This window comes from Lissotriton helveticus, chromosome 4_1 (assembly GCF_964261635.1).
Source record: "Lissotriton helveticus chromosome 4_1, aLisHel1.1, whole genome shotgun sequence".
NCBI lineage: Eukaryota > Metazoa > Chordata > Amphibia > Caudata > Salamandridae > Lissotriton > Lissotriton helveticus.
This window is the reverse complement of record NC_136063.1, coordinates 1,515,978,499-1,516,000,142: the sequence shown is the minus strand read 5'-3', so window position 1 is coordinate 1,516,000,142 and position 21,644 is coordinate 1,515,978,499. Positions and strand designations below refer to the sequence as shown.

The window sequence follows — 21,644 nt, the reverse complement described above, 5'->3', positions numbered from 1 at the left end:
TTTATTGACACATGGACAGAGCTCTGTACCTCACTGAAACGTCACACAACCCTCACTGACTCTCTCACTGCTCCTTCACAATGGTCAATGATGAATAATGGCTCGGGCTTGCTTAAAACTACCACTAAAGTTCCCATTTTAAAGACAACACAAACTGATCAGCATTTCATGGATGTTTTGCCAAAATATCACAAAGAGAGAAGAACCAGAGCAATTCACGCCATGAGATCACCTGTGAGGGAACTCCAAAGCTCTTCTACGGCCACACTGTCACCGCAGTCTTTGCGCTAGGACCCATCATGTTACATTGGGTCATGTTCAGCGCTAATGGCCATTCTGATATTACAACAGGCTCTGGCGCTTTCAGAGAACAGAGCATTGTCTTTACATATTGTGTCATCCCTTACACAACACAAGTACAGTTTTTCTGTCGCAACAGACCGAGTTCTTACATCCTTCTTATATCATATCAAAACCAATCAATTAGGGTGAATGGGTGAGTTCATGGTTTGCCTCTGGCCTCTGTGCTCTATAGAGATAAAGTTCGTAACCTGGCAGGGTCAAACCCAGAGCTCATCCTTAAGAGTTCAATACATTGAGTACCATTGGAAAATATTAACACTTATCACTTACAGTGCTATGCAACAGAAGAAAATACTGTGAAATGTGTGATATGAAACAGTCCAATATTATGATAGCTAAGTAGATATTTGCACAAAAATGCCACTGGGCTTAACTTTCCAGAGGTACACGGGGCACTCCTGTGCTGTGATTGAATCACAGGTACAGGTCAGCCACACAAACCTTATTCATCAGTCTTGCTGTCCACTACAGCCTTTAAAATAAAAGGCTCTATGGTATCGGCCATTTTGTAATTGCAGAGCTACACAAGGATACACATAGATTGTGTGTTGTCAATTAAAATAAATATGCTGGAGCTTTTTACAGCATCTAACATTCTTTTTTTAAAGATATAGTAGCTTCATGTACCCTGGCCACATCATGTCAAACATCAATCTTGTTGGTTTTGTTATACTTTCACTCGAAACTAAGAGATTTCTAAATTAAGTCTTGTGACCTAGCCAGCTCTCTGCAATAATAAAGCACAGTTTAGTGCTCCTATGTAATTTGTCTGTCTTTTTTGGCACACATATTCAAAGAGAAAATAAATCAGAAAGTGCACCAAATGTGTTCTTCACAAAACTGAAATAATTTACATTCCTCTGGGGAGGGTGTGGGAATAATTGTAAGATTTTTCTCTTTGCCATGGTTTGTTCAAGAAAGCTTTTCCCCCTCCTCCACTGACAAGGCATGTAGGCTTGAGAGATACACGTCTCTTTGTCTCCTGCTTTCCAGTCCATTTCACTCCTTAGCTTTTCACAGCCCTGGCCCTTGGCCACCAACCCTTTCAATGTGGCTTGTTTGGTTTTGTCACTCTTTGCTAATGAACTTTTCCTGTGTGGTCTATTTATTTTGAACAACCTTTTGCTTGAATTGGGTCCTTCAAGAGTTGGATTAAGAAAAACTCAGAAGTATGACATAGGACAGGAGCAAAATATCTCACATGGGAAAAGTTTGAGGAAGACGAGTAACTGTGTGTCAACCAAGCCTAACTAGTTAACTCATCACAACAGCCCTAACCAGTAGCCAAAGAAACTAGCTCCCCATGCATTTTCACCCAAACATTTATTATCAGTCAAGTTGTACCTCGCCTCCCACTGGGTGCTATGCTGGTCCGAGTGTTCAAAGTGATCGGTCTTCTATCGGCTATTTTTCCTACTGGGCTCAGTGAGAATCTTATGAAAAAGGAGAAAACAGTACTCCATCCTTGCACATATATATGGTCATAGGGTCCTAGGACATCACTACCATCTTAGCTCCCTTCAGGAAACTGCATTCCTACCCCAAGATAAGAAGTAGTGCAATCTCAGTCTATGTGAAGATGTTATGCTAGTTAAGGGTTTTAAGCCGTCCTAAGTTTACCCCAAAGCGCTGAAGAGGAAACCAATGTAGCTGGAGAGAAGAAGAAGAATTGTTGCAGGACACTTGATCTTTTTACCATGAGTTTTATATAGTGCAAATTTGACCCGAAGGGATTAGATATCAGAATGCTTTACATGAGCACCAGTTTTGTTAGACAAATACACATTCATTTTTGTTAGGCCCGGGAAGATTAAGTGATTTGCCCATAATCACAGGATGTTCAGCGTCATTGTCGAGACTCAAACCAGCTTCCCCAGATATGAGATCGACCGCCCAAGTCATTAGGCCCCATCCTCTCCCCATTCAATCTCACACATCTCTCCTGCATCCAATAACAATTCGTTGCAGAGAGAGAAGGAAAACATATCTTGCTCTCACCACACGTGTTCATCCATCTGTCAGCAGTTATAGCTTTTCTTCCATCAATTTGCATCATATACAGCATCAACTCTTTTCAAGGGTAAAGCATGAACTTCACGTCCTTTCATAATAAAGGAAAATTGTCTGAGAAAGCCCAACACACTTCATCCTCTCAATACCATGTATTGCTGTGAGTTATCCTGACTTAATTCAGATCTTTGCACTATGGTGGTAAAAATAGCGGTTAAGTACCCCATTGCATGGCTTTGTAAAGTGTTTTGTTATTCAAGTGTGCCTGCACACCCTCAGTGAATGATTGAAATTTCATATTACCATTTTCTTGTCCCCAGACAAGAAAATGGTAATACACCTCCAGACTTCTTTCATGTAACTCATAATTGAGGCAACTATCTAGATAAAATGTGAAACGCTACTCATACGAATTCATTTATTAATAACGCCTTACGCCTTACCCATCAAAGACGAGTGGGTGCCTCTGGACTGTTGACAAAGGCAAGGAACACTTTGAATTAATGACATATTTTTATTATCCACAGCATGTGCGTGTGTGGCTCTGTGTGTGGCTGTGTGTGTGTGTGGCTCTGTGTGTGTGCGTGTGTGTGCGTGTGTGTGGCTGTGTGTGTGTGTGTGTGTGTGTCTGTGTGTGCAAATGCAATAGGTCTCACATTTGTGAGAGATTAAGCTATTGGCATTGTAAATGACAATGCCCTTTATTTATCTGTTTTCAAAACCAACACATACATAAAAGGTTTGTCATTTACAATGCCAATAGCTCTAACTTTTGCAAAGGCGTGACCGTTGCACTGTAAATGCTTGTTACAGTTATTATGAAGCTATGGCTCATTCACTTTAGTGATATTGCAATGTATGGTCCACTATGGTCCTCTGGAGCAAGGTCGGACTGGGGCATAAAACAGGCCAAGAGACAGCAGAAAAAGGTCTCATACTTAAAACAATTGTGGCCTCAAGCTACAAAAATGTGGCCTCATACTAAAAAAACGTGGCCCTCATTGGCAAAATATGGCAGCTTGGAACTTTCTGACATAACTTCTTGACACATGTTTCTCATTGCTGCTGGCATGGTTTGTGGATTTTAAATATTGATCATGATGACAGCACCCGTGCCGAGGCCCCACCTCCCCCAAAATTGAAATAGCTGACATAGTGATCACTTCCTAGGCTCAGCTGCAGTGCACTGTGGCGGGGCCACCTGCTGACTGTCCAGTAACAGAGCAGTTTTGGTGCTTCCAAACACAGGTCCAAGGGACAAGCAAAAAAGGAAGGAAGAAAGGAAGGAAGAAACTAAGAAAGAAAAAGAAAAATGGCACTAGAGAGAAGGCAGGAACAAGGGCATGAAAGGGCATAAAAGAGAGCAGGTAAAAGAGATGGAAGACAAAAAAGACAACAAAGGAGGAAAGTAAAAGAAGGAAAGAATGGTTAGAAAGAAAGTATGAAGACAATTGAAAGAAAGAATGAAGGAAAGGGAGAAAGAACGAAGAAACGAGAGAAAGAAGAAAGGGAAGAAAGAAGGAAAGAAAGGAAAAGAAATCTGGAAAATCGAAGTAATAAATAAAAATGAGTTGTAACTGCATCTATCTTGACACGTTTGCTGCTCTTCAAAGATAGAGGTCAAATGAAGGCTATGTCTTCTGAGACATTGCAGCTTTTTTAACATGAGGATTGGTGTTTACAAACTCGTTTCACTTTACAGTCAGAGAAAGAAAAGTACATGAATTATGTCATAAACGTGCTGAAGCACAGGAAAGGCTGAAGGCAAAAGGAAAGGCTGTGCTATGTCATTTTGTGTAGCACAGAAAAATGTAAATACCTGTAAATCAACTGTACACATTCAGCAGTTAGGAAAGCCAAAATTAAGCACATCAGTTTGGTAGTTGTTAAGTGCGATGGAAACAATGATTTTAATAGGATCAAAACAATTCAAGACAATTTACTTGGTGATGCACTAATGTTAAATATTCACTGACACCCGATTTCCACATATTTGTGTGAAATATAGGTTTATCTGTAACAATGTATGTCTGAACAAATTGTGTGTCAATTTCACAGGAAAATGTACTGTTTGTAAATGACAGGTGGCTACCACACTATGCTTTAGTTACATAAAAAAAATCACCCACCACATTCCCAGGAATGATAGGTGGGTTGTGGAAGTTTGTAATTCTAAAAACTGGGACGTTGTTCTTGAAAGTCTGGAAAGCACGCAAATCATTGTTTCTTCAGATCCAGCTGAAGACACAACAGTTATGTTTATGCTGGCTCTATACTCCATCTGTTCCTACCTCAACCAAATGGCCCCGACTCCCCTGCCTGATTTAACCCCCTCCTCCTCCTCGGCTTTCATAGAGGGCTATGGAGCTTACAGTGTTTTGGATACACAAGAGGTGGTCTAAAGATTGCACTCCTTGGGACTGTTTTGATTCTGATGGCCGCTCATGTTATGGCAGATGCCTCCTGAGGACTGGAGTCAAAGCTCATATGCACGATTCACTGCTCTTGCCAATCACAATCATTGAACTAAGTGAACTGGGCATTACAGAAGTGTCCTCAACACACCATCAGTAATATCAAAATGCACCAGTAACATGAGTGACAGATGTAAAAGCTTACTATACTGCTTTAAGCAGCTGTTTGGGGTAATATGGACCAGATACTCTGATTTTGCCAAAAATGGTTTGTGATGTTATAACAGTTGAAAATACAGCATGAAGCCTTTCAAAGAAACAACCAAAAATGGTGTGTATTTGATTACTACTAAAATTATATATTTCAGAAAGAAAAAGGAAATGCATACTCCCTATACTTTGGTGAGGCAGAGAACAGTTTCTCTAAATGAATAGTATTCATTTAGAGAAAATCCGACTATTCAAATCTCTCTACAAACTGATCCGAATGTGTATCCGTTTTCTGGTGTTTTTATAGATATACATATTCAATTGAGCTTATCGTGAAAATACTTATAAGGTTTGATTTAGAGGGGATGGTAATGGGATAGTTGACAAAAATGCTGGCAGTCCCATCTTCCCACCTCTCGTACTTCCACGCCTCATCTAGAGATAGAGATCAACGATGGGGGAAAACTCTTGCAGCTCAGCAGCCGCCAGGGCACAAGTTATTAGAAGGTCCGCCCCATCCAACAAGGGCCTTCTAATGCCATGACCGCCTTCTTTTTTCCTATTCAGATCCTCCACAAACACCACGGCAGTGGCAGGCAGGAAAGATGCTCAAAAATCCCAGCACTGTGGTATTTTTTCCATTTTTTATAAAGTGCCCACAGACCAGGGTCAGTTCAATGAAAAAAAGAAGAGTAATCTTTTAATACTTTTTGAATGTGTCTCGCAAAAGGTTTTATGTCTATAGGATTAATGCCTATAGCAACTGAATTATCCACTTCTCATTAGGCTGTGCCTTGAATGGAATGAGAAGGAAAATGGACAGACAGGAGTACACACTTGATTATATGGTATGCACAAACATGATTGTATTGATTGTTCCATTTTATAATTCTATGATGTATACCTTTAAAAATAATATTTCAAATCTACAAGCAATGTATTTTATTCATGTAATATCTTTCTCGTAGGGATCCAATGAATTGAATAAAGCACTACTTGAAAACATAAATGAAACCAAAAAAATTCATATTATTCCCTGCAAGCTGAGGGACAACTTTGTGTTGCGGTTTGTCATCTGTGCCCGCACAACGGAGTCTCATCATGTCCAATTTGCCTGGAAACACATTAAGGAGTTGGCAGTAGAGTTATTGAATGGCGGATATCGGCCCCAGATAAGGAAATGAACAAGGTAAGGCTTTTCTCGTTTCTTATTAAGTGTGAGACTTTGCACATAGAAGAAGAGGGAAACTTGATAAAGGTAATAGGGGCCAGATTTACAAAGAAGTTACACAAAGGAGCAAAGTAGAGTTGCTGCTTAAATGGGAGACAGCAGAACGGCACCATATCTACAAAGATGTGGCACCGTTCTTCCCTCTCCTTACGCTGATGCAATTTTAGCTGCCACGCACCAGTGCAGACACCGATGCACCATATTGCAATGGTGTCTGTGTTATGATCAGCATAGTTTAAGGCAGTTTCCTCTCTGGATGTGTGCTGTAAAATGCAGCACACATAAAAAAAGAAAGACAATAGGAGAAATGAAAATATTTCTCCTCATTATTCCTGGCTCAAGGAGGTGCAGGATTTCTGCTCAAATCCCTTTCTACAATTCTTTGTACATGGGCACTTGCATCAAAACCCATAGGTGGTTGCATGGGAACGCCCATGCACCTCCCAAGGAACAGCCCCCTTGTTGCATAGTAATGACTTGCTTTACTTTGGGTTACAATCAATGCAAATTCATATTTGTGTTGGATTGTAAATACCAGCTCAACACTTTACATCAGGTGGCGGTGGCAATACGCCCTACATTCTTCCCCGCCCACCACCCATATCCCCCACCATATTAGTATGGCGGGGGTACCGTAGTGGACGGAAAGACCGTGCGCTACTTTTCCGCCCGGTTAACAAGTCGACCGGGAGGAAAAAGGTTAAATATGGTGGCGGTGTCTGCTAGACACCGTCATCCATATCAGGATGCAGGCGGGATGCACCCTTTCCGCGGCGCCGCCGCCACTGAAAGGTATGCAGAATTTAAAGTTGGGGGCCCGTTGCGGGTCCCCAGGATGTTGGGGGGTGGGAGGAACATAGGTGGTACCTATGATACCCCCTGCATGTGCATGCACAACATGGCAGGAACCGCACGGTGCCTGCCACGTTGTGCATGCATATGCACAACATGTATTTTTAACATTGCGGCTGGCAGTGCTAAAAGCACCCCCACGGGACCTTCGCACTTATGGCGGGCGGTCCTTTTTTTACGTTGGGATCGCCATCCAAATGAAGCCCTAAGTCTTTGTAAATCTGGGCTTAATTTCGTAGGGAATTTCAGAAAATCTATGCCCTAGCCTTCCGGGTCAGCAAGAGTGATGTTTGTGCGCATCTAAAGTTGTCGGCTCCTTGTTGGCCTGGGAGCTTGCTTGGTTCAGGAATTTCAATAGACTATAAACATCTTACACATTTGGAGAAGAACAAGACAACTGAGTGGGTACCCCTCCCTCCTCATGCTCTGTCCCTAGGTCTGTGTCAGGACTACCGAGCACTAAGAAGTAAAGTAGTATATTTTGAAGAGCAGTCACTAGCATCTTAGCTGATACTTTGTTTTGTTTCTCAAATTAAGTTGCATTAAATAGGCTCATAAGTGTCATTTTGGGATTAATCATTACAAAACTTTAACTGTTGTAATACTATTGGCCTTCCTCTTCACAGCCTTAACACATGAGGCGTTTCTTTCCTTTGGAGACAAGCGACACTTATTTATTTTTTTTAAAGTTCTTTTATATGCCACACTCCTCCTCTACCAGGTACAAATTTCTCCTGTCCCACACTACTTCCAGTTTTCCCCGTCTCCTTTAGAGACTGATGTCACTTTGTCCCCCTTATAAATGAGTATTGGTTTGCTTTTTTGTATTTTTTGTATTTCTCTCTCTCCCCCCCCCCCCCTCTCTCTCTAGTGGCTCTTAAATAGCATCCATGTCCTCTCATTGGAGTGCTCCTGTTTCTGCCTAAAGGATGCTAATTATTTCCTTCTCGTCACTCTAGGGAGTGTTTGGGCTCATGGGAATGCTGTGTGTACTGTCACTTTGTTTTACTCTGCACTCTATTTCTGGATGACATTAGGTTCTTTCACATATTTTCACTATTCTGTCCATTGTCTTTACTTTGTGGGATGTCACTAACTTTTACATTGCAACTTATTTTTGGTAGAACATATACTTGGTGTAGCAATATTTCATTCCTTTCCTTTCCTATCCCCTAGATGGTTCCCCTCCCTCACCCAGAGGCTGTTTTATAGCTGGCCTGTAGCACTGTAGGTAACACCAGCTGGGTTAGAGTAGACTGTGCTGATATGGCCATTGCACCTAGATCCTACGTCTGCAGATTCATAAAATCACATGAAGAGTTTTTCCTCTTCCAGGCAGAATGGGTGGCACATTGCCACACAAGGTAGAAATGGCATGTTGTTGTGCCTGACCTTTAAATGCTGCGTTTGCGTGTTGCAGTACCACATCTCTGGATTGTTGCCATGACAGCTAGGTGCCAGAACTACATGCTTCAGCTTTCCTCTCCTACAAAATAAAGGTTCTAGTACCTATTGGGCAGAAACCGTTGTGGGAGCAAAACAGCACCCCAATATTCAAGACACCCCAAAATTGAGATAACCCCAAACTTTACCTCAGATGACTCTAACTGAGGTTGATCTTGCACAAATAGACTCCCTGTCATCAATTTAGCATAGCAATAAACATAAATAACTGGGCCCATTCAATAATTGAGTTCTAGATCAGTTTAAAGAGTTTCATACAAAAGCTCAAAACCAATCAGTACAGATTATATGCCAGAAAAGCTCTCAAATGCAGAATTACAAAACAGTTAAAATCAGACACTAATCTTAGTGCCAAATGAACAGAAAAATCGTAAAGAAATCGTGGGCAGGAAAGACGCCCTGCTCAGACCAGGAAGTCTGTGAGATTTCTCCAGCCTGGCTGCTCAATGCAGCTGGGCTGGAGGAAACCTAAATGTGCTTGTGTGTTTTGGTTGGCCCGAGACGGTCGGCCAAATACACATGAGCACTTAGGGAGTGGAGTGCACGTAGCACTCCTCCTCCCTCCTCCCCCTCCCATGCCTCCGGCTTCTCCAAACAGGGCTGGCTAAAAGCCGGCAAATGCAAAATAAAATGATGCAAGAACATCATTTTGTTTTACATTTGCTGGCTCTGAGCCAGGCAGTAGAGCGACGCTACTTCGCCATTGCGGAGGAGCCGCCACTGGAAAACTGTGAGTTAGGAACACTAGGATGTTCACTCAAAGCACACGCAGTACACAGTAAAAACCCAATATGTTAATTTGTCTTCGCTTCTGCAGAGCCTATGGGGAAAGAAGATGTGCAGAGACACGGGATGGGAGGGTGGAGAGCAGGAGTGAAAGCGGCATCAAAACAGCATCCACAGCATGTAGTTTTTCTAAAGTTCTGCCATACTAAATATGCTAATAAAAGTAGTTCTATGCATCATATTAACCTTGTTTCACCTGTACCATCCTGTCTTCGGCCCTATCTTTCTGTTGCCATCTCTTAACAGTGGTTGTGATTATTTCAAGCATGGCAAGACACATCATTTGGTGGTATGTGGTCTTGTTTCTGGTGTCAAACAGACCTATAGTTTGCATGTTCAAATCCTGGTGGTGGAGTCAGTCGGTACAAACTGTGTCCATAAAAAACATATTCTTATATTCTGCTCCCCTATGCCATGCCCAGGGCTGCATGTTAGAGTCACAATGGTTATAGTCTGATTTGGGGGGTTTGGGTTCAGGCACTTTTCTACCCATGGTGTGTCATCGTATCTTCTGAAAGGTCTGCTGAATAATGAGGTATTTTTATATATTTTTCCTGATCTGTGACACGTCAATAGTGTCCTCTGCTCTAGGCTGAAAAGCATGCCTTATTCTTAAAGTTAGAAATACTTTTTTGAAAGATCTAGTAATAGTGATGTTATCTTGGATTTTTGAGTGCAGTGAAAATGAAGTATTCCAAATGAGAAAGAGAGCAAGAGAGAAAAAGAGAGAGAGAGAGAGCAAGAGAGAAAAAGAGATAGAGACAGCAAGCGAGAAAAAGAAAGAGAGAGAGAGAAAGAAAAAGAAAGAGAAAGAGAAAAAGAGAGAAAGAGAGAAAGAGAGAAAGAAAGAGAGAAAGAGAGAAAGAGAGAGAGAAAGAAAGAAAGAAAGAAAGAAAGAAAGAAAGAAAGAAAGAAAGAAAGAAAGAAAGAAAGAAAGAAAGAAAGAAAGAAAGAAAGAAAGAAAGAAAGAAATTAAATGAAAAATTACACTTCTATAGCGCATAACTACCCGGAGGCCTCGCAGCGCAGAAAGAAAGAAAGAAAGAAGGAAAGGAAAGAAAGAAAAAAGCACAGTGACAGTCGCAGCTGGGCAGCTATGGTTCAGACATACTTTCCTCTGAAAACTCATTTATTGATTTGCCTATAACTTTTCCTGTCGTAGATGGCACTTGCTTAGCATAGTCAGCTAAGGTCTGGCTTGCCAAATTTAATGCATGGGAAAAAAGTTAGGGGAGTGGGGAGGTAAAAAAAAAAAGGATGGGTTTTCCAATTTGTGCTCCAATGTAAAATATAGTTTGCAACTGCAGCAAAAATTTGCTTAACAATTTTACACCACACCTGACATGAATAAAGTACAGTCAGCGTACATATGTTGCTGTAGTGTAAATCTATGTAGTAGTTTTTAATTTATTAGGAGTTAAGAAAGCTGCCAGATTGGCTTGAAAGGGTCATCACTTTTGCATAACTTGACAGTTTAAATCAATATTTTGAAAATTGTAATTTCCGTCAATCCGAAGGAATTTGTGATCAGCTGATGAACAATCATTTTTTTCTTGCCGTCTTGAAAATCACAACTTTGTAAAAAAAAAAAACGTGATTTTAGATTTATTAAAGAAAAATTCTATAGCAAAGTGGGGGCATTAGGGGAGGTGCATGAGCCCAGAGGTGGGGTGGGGGCAACCAAAGTGTTGGAAATGAAGACAGAAAATAAGAGATCACTATGGTGAAAATTGTGTTTTTCATGAAAATTGCAATCATAAGGCAGCCATTTTGCATTGGTAAAAAAAGACACATTTTTGTTAAAAGTGTAAATATACTTTTTATGAAAATCATATTATATAAATTATAGAAATACTGTCATCTGGCCCCGAAATCTTTATAGGGCTGAAGCAGAGAAGCATTTGAATGACATCGCTTGCTATAGAAAAGGTAGCTGCAATGACATTAAGTCTCAAAGACACCATACATAAGGAACTAAATCAATGGAAACACGTGGGATTACTGAGCAAACAAGAACAGGCTTTTTTAAAAAATGATTTCCCAGTTACGCCCTTCTTTTATCTGATTCCGAAGATCCATAAGCAAGTATCTCCTGTTCCTGGGCGACCCATCATCTCCACCCAGGGGAGCTTATTGGAATCTATCTCTAGATATGTGGATCAATGTTTGCATGAATTTGTGGAAGCCTTGCCATGCTTTATCAAAGACACTGGACATTTCCTCTCTAAAATCAATGGTATCAATTGGGAAGATGATTTTGTACTTATTGCCTTAGACATAAATTCCCTCTATACGAGTATTTCTCATGTGGATGGACTCAATGCTGTTAAGTATTATTTGGGAAAACGTAGCATTACCTATAGTCAACATAGCTCTATGCTACTGAGAATGTTAGAACTGTGCTTGAATAATAACTACTTCCTGTATAACAGGGAGGTTTATCAACAGTTGAGAGGAGTGGCTATGGGGGCATGCTTCTCCCCCACCTATGCATGTTTACATGTAGGGTGGTGGGAGGAGCATGTCCTCATGGGTACACTCGACAGTCTTTTTCCTAATTGTATTGTGCATTTTTGGCGCATCATTGATGATATCTGCATGGTATGGAGGGGTTCTGTGGAATCAGCTACAGAATTTGTCAACAAAATCAATGAGAACCACCTTAATTTATGTTTCACCTCACAAATCAGTACCCAACAAATTCAATTCCTTGATGTGGAAATCTACATCTCTGAAGGTATGCTGCAGACCCGTCTGCATAGAAAACCTACAGCGGGCAATGCGATATTGCACGCTAGCAGTTCGCACCCTAACCATCTGATCAGGAGCATCCCGTATGGGGAGTTTCTTAGGATGCGTAGAATCTGCAGCTCTGAGGCTGATCTGGAGAGGTGTCAAAATGAGGCTTTCGTAAGATTATGTGCCCGGGGGTATGATACCTCTCTGTTACAAGAAGCCAAAGACAGGGCGAATCAGTTTAATAGAGAGGAGTATCTTACCTCAGTTAATGTAAATGTCACTCAAAAATCGTTGAATAATGAGGAGGAATGCAGTAACAATATCAGTTTGATAACGACTTTCAATGGTGAAGAGAGGAAGGTGAGAGGGATATTAAGAAAGCATTGGCCGTTACTGAAGACCGATATCAGTTTAGCTCCCCTGATACCAGATGAGCCCTCCGTGGTTTTTAGAAGAGCACCGTCTATGAGGGATGCTCTGGTCAGATCCAGCCCGGAGGTAGTTATTAAACCTTATCGGTTATCAGAGAAATGTGGTTTTTTTAAGTGCATCTCTTGCAGAGCGTGCAAGTTTGGTGTTAACACCAGTGAATACCACTCTGCATTTGATCCAAACCCCATTAAGATTAGGAACCATTTCACCTGCCGTACTGATTTTGCGGTGTACTTGCTCCAGTGTACTTGTGGGCTCAAGTATATTGGAAGCAGGAAATTACAGGCCTTTAACCGTATCCTGCAACACCTTAGAGCCATTGTCAATTCGGATGCTAACTATCCTGTAGCACGGCACTTTGAATTGGTCCACAAAAAGAACTTGAATGACCTGAAGTACTTTATCATTGACGCCATACCCAAGAACATCAGGGGGGGGAATAGGAAAAAACCCTAAGACAATTAGAAAGTAAATATATTTTACTTTTAGACACCAGGATTCCGAATGGAATGAATACAGGGGAAGATATGCACTGTTTTTTATGATTCTGTTTAACAGCAGTAGTGTTGAGGCTCCCCCATATTCTTAATTTATGAGCTATCTACTTATCGTTTTTTAGCCAGTTCCCCATTTGGATTGCCTGATGTTCATCATTTACCCAAATTAGTTTTTTGGTGGTAACGAGTTGTCAATCTGTGTAGGGTCCTTGAGGCCCTCTGTATTGTGATCATATACGAATTAGGGGTTGTTCATTAGCGATCCCACTTGTATAGTAGCCAGCTTTCATGTTAGTTTTGCTGGTAAAGGGTTGGTCACGGTTCTTTAACAACAGTTTTCTCCATTGGGATTTGGGCACTATGCCATAATGTTGCTATGTTTCGACAGTGAACCAGGTTTATACCTGTTATCAGTATTTGCGCGTTATTTAGACTGACAACTGATTTCTGGCATCATATCACCCTTCATAAATAGTGGTTTTAATGTGCCGTTCTATTCGCATTCCCATTAGTATGAATTTAAATTCTTTTTAATGTTGAATACATTTTGCACTTTGCACAGTTTTGCACTTTACAATTGTTATGCACTTGCACTTTTTTATTCGGATTGTTGTATTAATTCAGCTTTGGGTCAGCAATATGTATATAGACTGTGTTATATTAATTCACATAAAGTTCGTAAAATATTTCTTCCGATGGATCAGCCAGAATAGGGCATTTATATTGAATTTAGAGTGATTGTCCATGAATTTCTAATATTTTAAATGAATTGAATATTCCTGATTTATATGAATATGTGTATCCTCGGATGGTGACCTTTAGTATTTCTTTTATGTCTATTCATTGTTGACGCCTCTTCAATCTGACAATGCACAGCATTTAAAGCACAGTTATTGGTTCCTACGGTCATGTGATCAAGGCTACCGTGACATAGCCGAAACGCGTCATGCTGGTGACAAGGGAGCAATAAACCACCTTTTGAAAGTACCTTCAGCGCTGTTTTGTGGTCTGTACCTGCGTTTGTTGGGTCGGTATCCAGAGCCGATCAGTAGGAGTTTGGAACGTATATATATATGTATATATATATATATATATATATTATTTTTTTTTTTTTTTTTTTTTTAGTAGGTGACCTCTGGGTCCAAGGTAAAGCTGCAGAAACATGTCGACCATGACCATAATAACTGTCAAGGTAGTTATTTGTTAATACTACCTCTTCTCACTGTTTTTAATATTGGGAAAGGAAGGTCCCTATTAAACTTTTTTCCTCCCTTTACCCCATTTTATTGGCACCACCACTTTTGATGTAATTTGTTTATTTCAATATTTTGCACTGCTTGTTAGAAACCTCCTGATACCTATTCAGTGACAAAACAATCATTTGGACATAGAGAACAATTTGAGCACAGTTGTGCCTTATCGCACACTGGGCCATTTCCAGTGTGTCTTAAGATGTCTTTCCCAAATGATGTGGGGCGGTACAGGTTGGTCTTCTGATGGGAACACTACAAACATTCTGAAAGTGCCCAGTGAACGATTTTTTAGATAGTCCACACACACCTTTGTATCCCTCTCCGGAGGTTGAGATCAAGTGCTACCTTATAGTTGGTTTCTGTAAGTAAAGAGGGCTGTAGCATTGTGGTCGTTAATATTCCCTCAGACCCCTTTCGAGTTAGTATTATTACAAAAACATAGAAATTCATTGAGAAAAAAAGTTATAGATTAGTTAATACTTCAGCGAATACAAACCTGTAAAACCCCTAAAATCCAGCAGTTACTGTATGCAATGTGCACAAAACCCGCCATAACTCATGCCACCACTTCACATGAAATCCTGACTCAACCAATCTTCTATGGTCACTTCACAATGCTACTCTTCCATAGTTCAGCTGTCAAAAATACAATACTTTCAGACTGGTGGGGAGAATACAAGTAAGCACACATTGTTTCCGCCATGTTATATACCAGGACTCGGAAAAAGCACCAGAATGATAGACTAACAGGGGATATCCCTAGGCAGAAAACTCTGGGTCTGTGGAAGACAATGTTATTAATCACAAGTGAGCAAACAGACAACCTATCCCTAACCAAGGCATACGCACATCCTACCAGGACGGAAGACGTTCAACAATGCCTACAGATATATTCTACCATAAACAAACTAATCATGGGTAGCTTGGGAAACCACTACTAATTTGACAGGCAAGCATCTACTCCACCATCATGCTAAATTAACCATAAACTGCCCAAGCAGTTGCAGTACATACCAATACCAACAACATTGGGGGATACATGGACCTTGGAATTTACACCAGTTGGTGCGTCTATGCGAAAAGACCAACTGAGCAGGTCTAGTACAAATCGCCAGCATGAACTATGATTGCTTCATCTGAACAGGCTATCAAACACTCAATGTCAGCAAGGTCAACAAAGGGCAGGGCTACAGGTATCAATCCCCTTTAATGTCTACACGAGCTCTTGCAGGAGACTTGTTTTACAGATATCTTAAATGTATATTAATATGTGCTAGCTAAAATCATAAACCACAAAAATATACAAAACGTTGACCCACTCGTGCTCGATGTCTTTGCAGATGGAGAACTACTGGTGACGAGGATGCAAGACCACCTCCTTGTGATCTTTAATGCAGATGGTGAATTCAAGATGAAGGACCCAAGACCACCTCCTTGTATTTTGTATATGTAACGTCATTGTCTTGAAATCTCACCAGAGATAACGTTTTAAATTTTCAAACTCCATTATTCATCAGGTTTCAAACACAGAGACATTTTTTACTTACTTATTTAATAGGGAAGAATATGAATGGGATCTGGATGCAGGTCGACTAGTAGAAATATATATTTTTTAAATGCAAGTCGTTTTTTTCAGTTTTACCCCGAAACACAATGGACTCCATTTTCAAAGATTCTGCTTTGTGCCTTTCTCTTTTAGCACTTTCAGCGCACTACTGAAATGCAGGACTAAGCAAAGAACATCACACGAGCAAGCCACAAAAAATATTTTTGAATAGGCCCAAAGGTTTTGCTTTTCGTTGTGTTACTTACGCATACAATACTTCTGGCTTACTCTGAATTTCATGAATAAGTCAGAAAAATCTTTGTGAATCGGGCACTTTATGTCGACTAGTCTTATATCAGTAGACCTACATCAGAACGTTATTCACATATGAAAAGACTGCCCACTGGCTGCTCAGATGGGCGGTTTCTCAGAGTTCCCTCTCAGAAGGCATATTCAGTGTTGATATTTTGCGTGCTACCCCTTAGGCGCACAGTGGAACTCAGGGTGAGGCGGCAGTCTTCTCTTCCCGCTGCACTGAATTCTACCTTGCAGTAATCCAATTGTGTTTTTAAGATTAGACTAATCCTTATGAATGCGGCCTGCTTAATCCGTCTGTCCATATGTCTGAAGAGATTTAACATGATGTATTGTACCAGAATGTACGCTGTGCACCAAAAAACCCGCTTGCCACTGAATGTCCTCGTCGATATATAAGAGTACTTGGCCATCATGACTGTAAAACTGTGAATTTTGTATTCCAACGTAACAACTTGGTCTGGATAATAACATCACTACAATCGTATGTGTGTGTTCGCCTTTAAAAACGTGGTATCGCTTTGTACAAGTGACGCATTATAGCTTTGCAGCAGCTAAAATATGATTCAGTTGATCTCTCATACACTGTTTCTGCAGTTCCGAATTAGATGCGAGCATAATTGGATAAAGAGTTTGCAACCTGCCCTTATTTGCGCCCGGCTGGTATGCAAGTCCAGTTTCGTTGATTAGGAAGGTGACGTGCTCATGGCATATATCTGTCATATTTATATCATAGGGTAGATGCCCAAGGGTATCAGTTAAACAGATGGCCTTGCTATACTTCTGCAAAAAAAGTCCAGCCTGCTGAGCACTTCTAATGGACACTGTGGAACTGCGCCAAGGACTTTCGACCCCTGTGCTGCCGAGGGCCCTCTTTGCACCCTCTGCTCAGGCAAGAGCTGGTTTACCCATCGAACATCTACAGTGATGGCGCTGCTGTGTGAGGTAAAGGGGAAAAGTGCAAACTACAGATGTGAAAGAGACAGCAACTCCTCAGTTTTTGGACTACGCAGTAAAGAGCCAATCGCATTGTTGTTTTCATGCGCAAGGTGCACACAGGTGTGAAAAAATGTAAGTGTTCACGGCGCCTATGGGAGTCATCACAGAGGTGCATGGCTAACGAGCAAAGCCCTATTAATATGGGTTCTCAATACAGCAGGTGGACACGTAATACCATTTATTGAGGAAATCTGAGTTCATCCATATGGTTTCAACTTATTTTACATACCATACTGATAAATGTAAATGTTTTGTATAAAATGCACTGTTACAAAAGGTGGTGTGAACGACTGGAAACCCAGCCTTGTAGCGTTTAGGTAACATTTCATAAACAATATTTGAAACACCAAGTGGTATACTAATCATGGTCTGGGTGGAAGAAGGCCTCCCATAAAAAAAAAATGCAGAAACAAGTACACGACTGTAAGCCAAAGGCTTTTTGGGCAAGTTGACTGCTTTCTATTTTGGCTAAAGAAGTGTCCATGAAGGAGAATTATCAACCCCATATGATTTCTCGGGTTTCCTGTTCCACATGGGAAAGTGTGGCAAGAGATGCAAAAAAAAAAGATCCCCCATGTTACTCCCCAAAAGACATACAATCAGTTGTATTTTTGCTACCCACCTGTTTCTAGAGTTACTGATACCCTTAGTATAAGTAACTCAGGGGAGGAAATACCAGGCCAAAATCCACCCAACATGTAATACCGCCCTTAACAGTGAGGCTAGAATAGTTATACTACTCACTGTAGATTGTAAGACGATTTAATTTTTATTTAATTTAGGTTTTGTATGTGTTTACTGCTATTGCTTATTCATCAAGGTCCAAATATAGCACGTCTTTTGTATACATATCTAGAGCCTGTTTCACAAAGATTTTGATGTGACTTACTCTTGAGATGCTCATGACTTACGTCTTAATTCAAGAAGTAAACAAGGAGTATTATAACAGTAAACAACACCTACTCACTGCAAAATCTTTATGAATCAGGGCCTGAGAGTTCATAAACATGGATTATTATTAGGGGTGGGCTGTAAACTCCGCTCCACCGGCAGAGTGTTGCCCTCTCTACGCTTGCCTAGAGAACTGATTTCTGGAAAAACTGTGCCAACCGCAGCATGGCGAGGTTTTTCTGACACGAGGCTCACCAACATTAAGTTGGCAGGCGCTAGCAAGATAATTGAGCGCAAGGATGAGTCCTGGCATGCGGTAGGTCACTACCATTTGCATTGAGAAAACTACTGCTCATGTAGAAAATCTACTCGAGCTGCAGAAAGAAGCATCACTCTGGCACGCTGCGTAGTGCCGTTGCAATGATTTTACAATGCAGAACAAGTTTCTGGCGCTAAAAATCTGCTTCAGCAGCAGGACATGCTGAAATTCCGCCGCTTTTGTAACGCTCTGGAATCTTGCTGACTTTTTATATAACTCTGCTGAATTCCTCAGATTAAAACTCCATAAGTTCCGCCCACCCCTAATTATTATGAACTTACTCCAAAATATGATTAGCATCTTTGATAATCAGTGATTTTAATTAGCTGTTGTTGTTTTTTTAAAGCAGCAAGCAATGCAGTAGCCTATTACTGTAGCATGTAAAAAGTGGAGAGTTAAATATTCCCAAAAGGCCAAATATGTTTGTCACCAATGAAAGATCCAATTGCCAGGCAAGTGGCATGTTGCACCCTAAGAATTCAATATAATAGCTTATGAGAAAAACTGATGCACGTCTGATTTTGTCCAGACCAGTGTGCCTTTTGTTCAAATGTTGAGCACTTTGCTGTAAATTGCTCAACTATACCTATTGATTGCTTGAAATTGCACTTTCATAGAATTTGGCTCGTGAATCAATACTGTTGGTGCTTCTGTAGTCATAAATGGCCTGATTTACAAAGTCCTTGCTGTGAATAGCTGCTACTTTCCCTTGTATACTACTAAATTACTCCTGAATTCTAGAGGTGAGCCAGGAATATATATTCCTAGAATGCTGCAGTAAGCCAGGAGCACCAACAAAATTAAATCACAGCAAACTCTTTGTGAATCAAGCTTGTTCAAGACTGGGAACTAAACAAAAGTTGTGCTTTCACTTTTTTAGCAAGATCACTAGTGGAATGACAATGCAGACAAAAACGCTCACACCAACTACCGGTTATTAGAAGTCTACTGTTGTAGTCCTCGTGTTTTTACAATGGCTACCTAGCGTTTAAATATGGGTATTAAATAACAATAACATATCAAGAATACAGAAGAACGTGTGCAACAGTAAACTCATACAACCAACCAAGATTATGTTTTGCAGGAATCTATAGCAAGAATCAACAATCTTACATAAGGACTATTGGCATGATTCAAACATATTTCTGTGTGAGTTACTCTTGCAGCACTCCTTAATTTTAGGATGCAGCCAGGAGTAAGAAGGTTGTACTGGAATTCAGGAGTAAACAAAGAGTACTACCGGAGAAAATTACATCTACTAAGAGCAAACTCTTTGAAAATTTAGCCCTTGGAATTTTTCATTTGAAGTGTGCAGACGCCAGGGTGCTGTAGCATTAGTGCCACCCTTCCTATTTTTATTGTAGAATATGCTGCTTGATAACTGACTTTATGTGAGATTGCAAGCCATTGCATGAACACCCTGGGCCTTGACACGCCCTGTTTTCAAATGCCACTTACGGAAGGGAAAAACAGCGCTCTGCTTCTATGTCAATTATTTCAAGATCTTGTTTGTCGAAATCCAGAAGTGATAACTACGAATTTTCATGGCTATATTTCTTGCTCAATTTCCAGAAAAGTAAAGGAATCAGTAGGGAATTTTCCCTACAAACACATGGTCAACACATATGAATTAAATTGGTGGTATAAGACATGGCATTGTAATGGAGTCACATGACCAGCAGAAGCACCAAATGCTGACAAAATTGCCTACGCAGTGCTGCTCCTCCATGGATGATGTATGGGAGCTAGGGGGCCATGAAACAACATGCGCACTATCTCACTGTAATGCCTGGTGCTCCTCCAAAATTATGTTTGCATTTATGTGTCCACGTGTCTACTGTATTCATAATGTTGAATTCACTAAAATATAAAAAGTCCATCAAAACATGTTTTGTTTTGACCACACAATGTGTCGAAAAGTGTGTCTGCCTTGCTTTGGCTATAGTAAACACAAATGTTCACAAGTTTTAGTTTTTGGCTTTTTATATTATCAAACACATTAATATTTGACAATAGGACTTACACTTAATTATAAATATATATACACACACGCAACTGTATTTTCTGCAGTTGCTTAGTTGAAAATAAAAAGAAAGCACTCCCTCAGATTACAGGTGCTCAAACTTTATTCTCATTTCATTGTCATATTATTGTTTGGTGATGCTTTTCAGCCAAAGAACCTTAATCACGAAAAGGAATGTCATAGTTCCACTAATAAGACAACATCAAGTACAAAAACAATGCCAAAGGAACAATTCATCACATAGACTTACCAGAGCCATTTATGACTGGTGTGGATGTCCTTAATCCTAATTAATTGCCAGTCAGTTGGTAGTACTCTGAATGCACATCACAAAAGACACGTCCCTTTTCTATGGACAAAGATCATACCATTCATATTTGCTGCAGATTTTGCTATATGAAATCTAATCATAAAAAACATGATCAACTTATCTCTATTAAATTGGTAATAGAAGACATGGCATTGTAAATTAAAGGAGTCACGTGAGCAGCAGAAGCATCCTAAATGTACAATCATTCCCTCCTCGTAGTTTAACCTAGAGGTAGTCATAGTTTCTACATCTATACTATAGGAGAAATCTAAGTGTCACCCAGCAATCTGACTGAAGTTTGCTCTTTTGCAATTGCCTACACTGAGCCCAAATGGGTCAGTGACAGGATAACCATGAGCCAAAATTGATATATATAGATTTGAAGGTTTTTGACCACATTTTGTTATGTCTTCCTATGTACCAAACTGCTGTTTTTCTGATTGTTTAAATTCTTGCCAATCCATTTTCCAATATCACCTCCTGAACAACTGCTTAAACAGGATCATTAAAAGTTGTGAAATTGCAATTGCCACGAAAGTGCACTTCTGGCATTTATGAAAATGTGTGCATTTGGAAATTGTGTTGTGCTGTCTGTGTACTTCCCGAAGCCACAAACGTTTGCTTTTGTGTTGTCATGCAATAGATGTTTCAGTTTGTCATCATAAATTATGGAAGTGTAGGGACAAGTCTCTTGCATTTAATGCCTATACATCTAAAGCATTAATAAATAAAGATGAAGCCAAATACATTTCTGCATTATTACTTACAGTTGTCTGCCTTTTAGCTATGCGATAAAAGGAAATAATCAATCAATCAATTTGTAAAGCGTGCTACATACCCATGAGGGTCTCAAGGCGCTGGGGGAGAGGGTGCTGTTACTGATCGAAGAGCCAGGTCTTGAGGAGTCTTCTGAAGTTGAGCAGGTCTTGGGTCTGCCCTAGGTGGGTAGGGAGGGTGTTCCAGGTCCTGGCGTCGAGGAAGGAGAAGGAT

The 21,644-nt window shown here is 40.4% G+C and overlaps 1 protein-coding gene across 2 annotated transcripts in view; it reads left to right on the top strand.

Moving 5' to 3' along the window:
- Nucleotides 1-21,402, top strand: part of LOC144829207 (aromatic-L-amino-acid decarboxylase-like) — a 626,175-nt gene extending 604,773 nt beyond the window's left edge. For both annotated transcript variants that reach the window (XM_078688108.1, XM_078688110.1), the window contains exons 14-15: nt 5,966-6,186; nt 15,592-21,402. In XM_078688108.1, the coding sequence (XP_078544234.1) occupies nt 5,966-6,181 (216 nt within the window). In that variant the 3' untranslated portion in view covers nt 6,182-6,186; nt 15,592-21,402. The remainder of the gene's footprint in view (nt 1-5,965; nt 6,187-15,591) is intronic.
- The last annotated feature ends 242 nt before the right edge of the window (nt 21,403-21,644 follow it).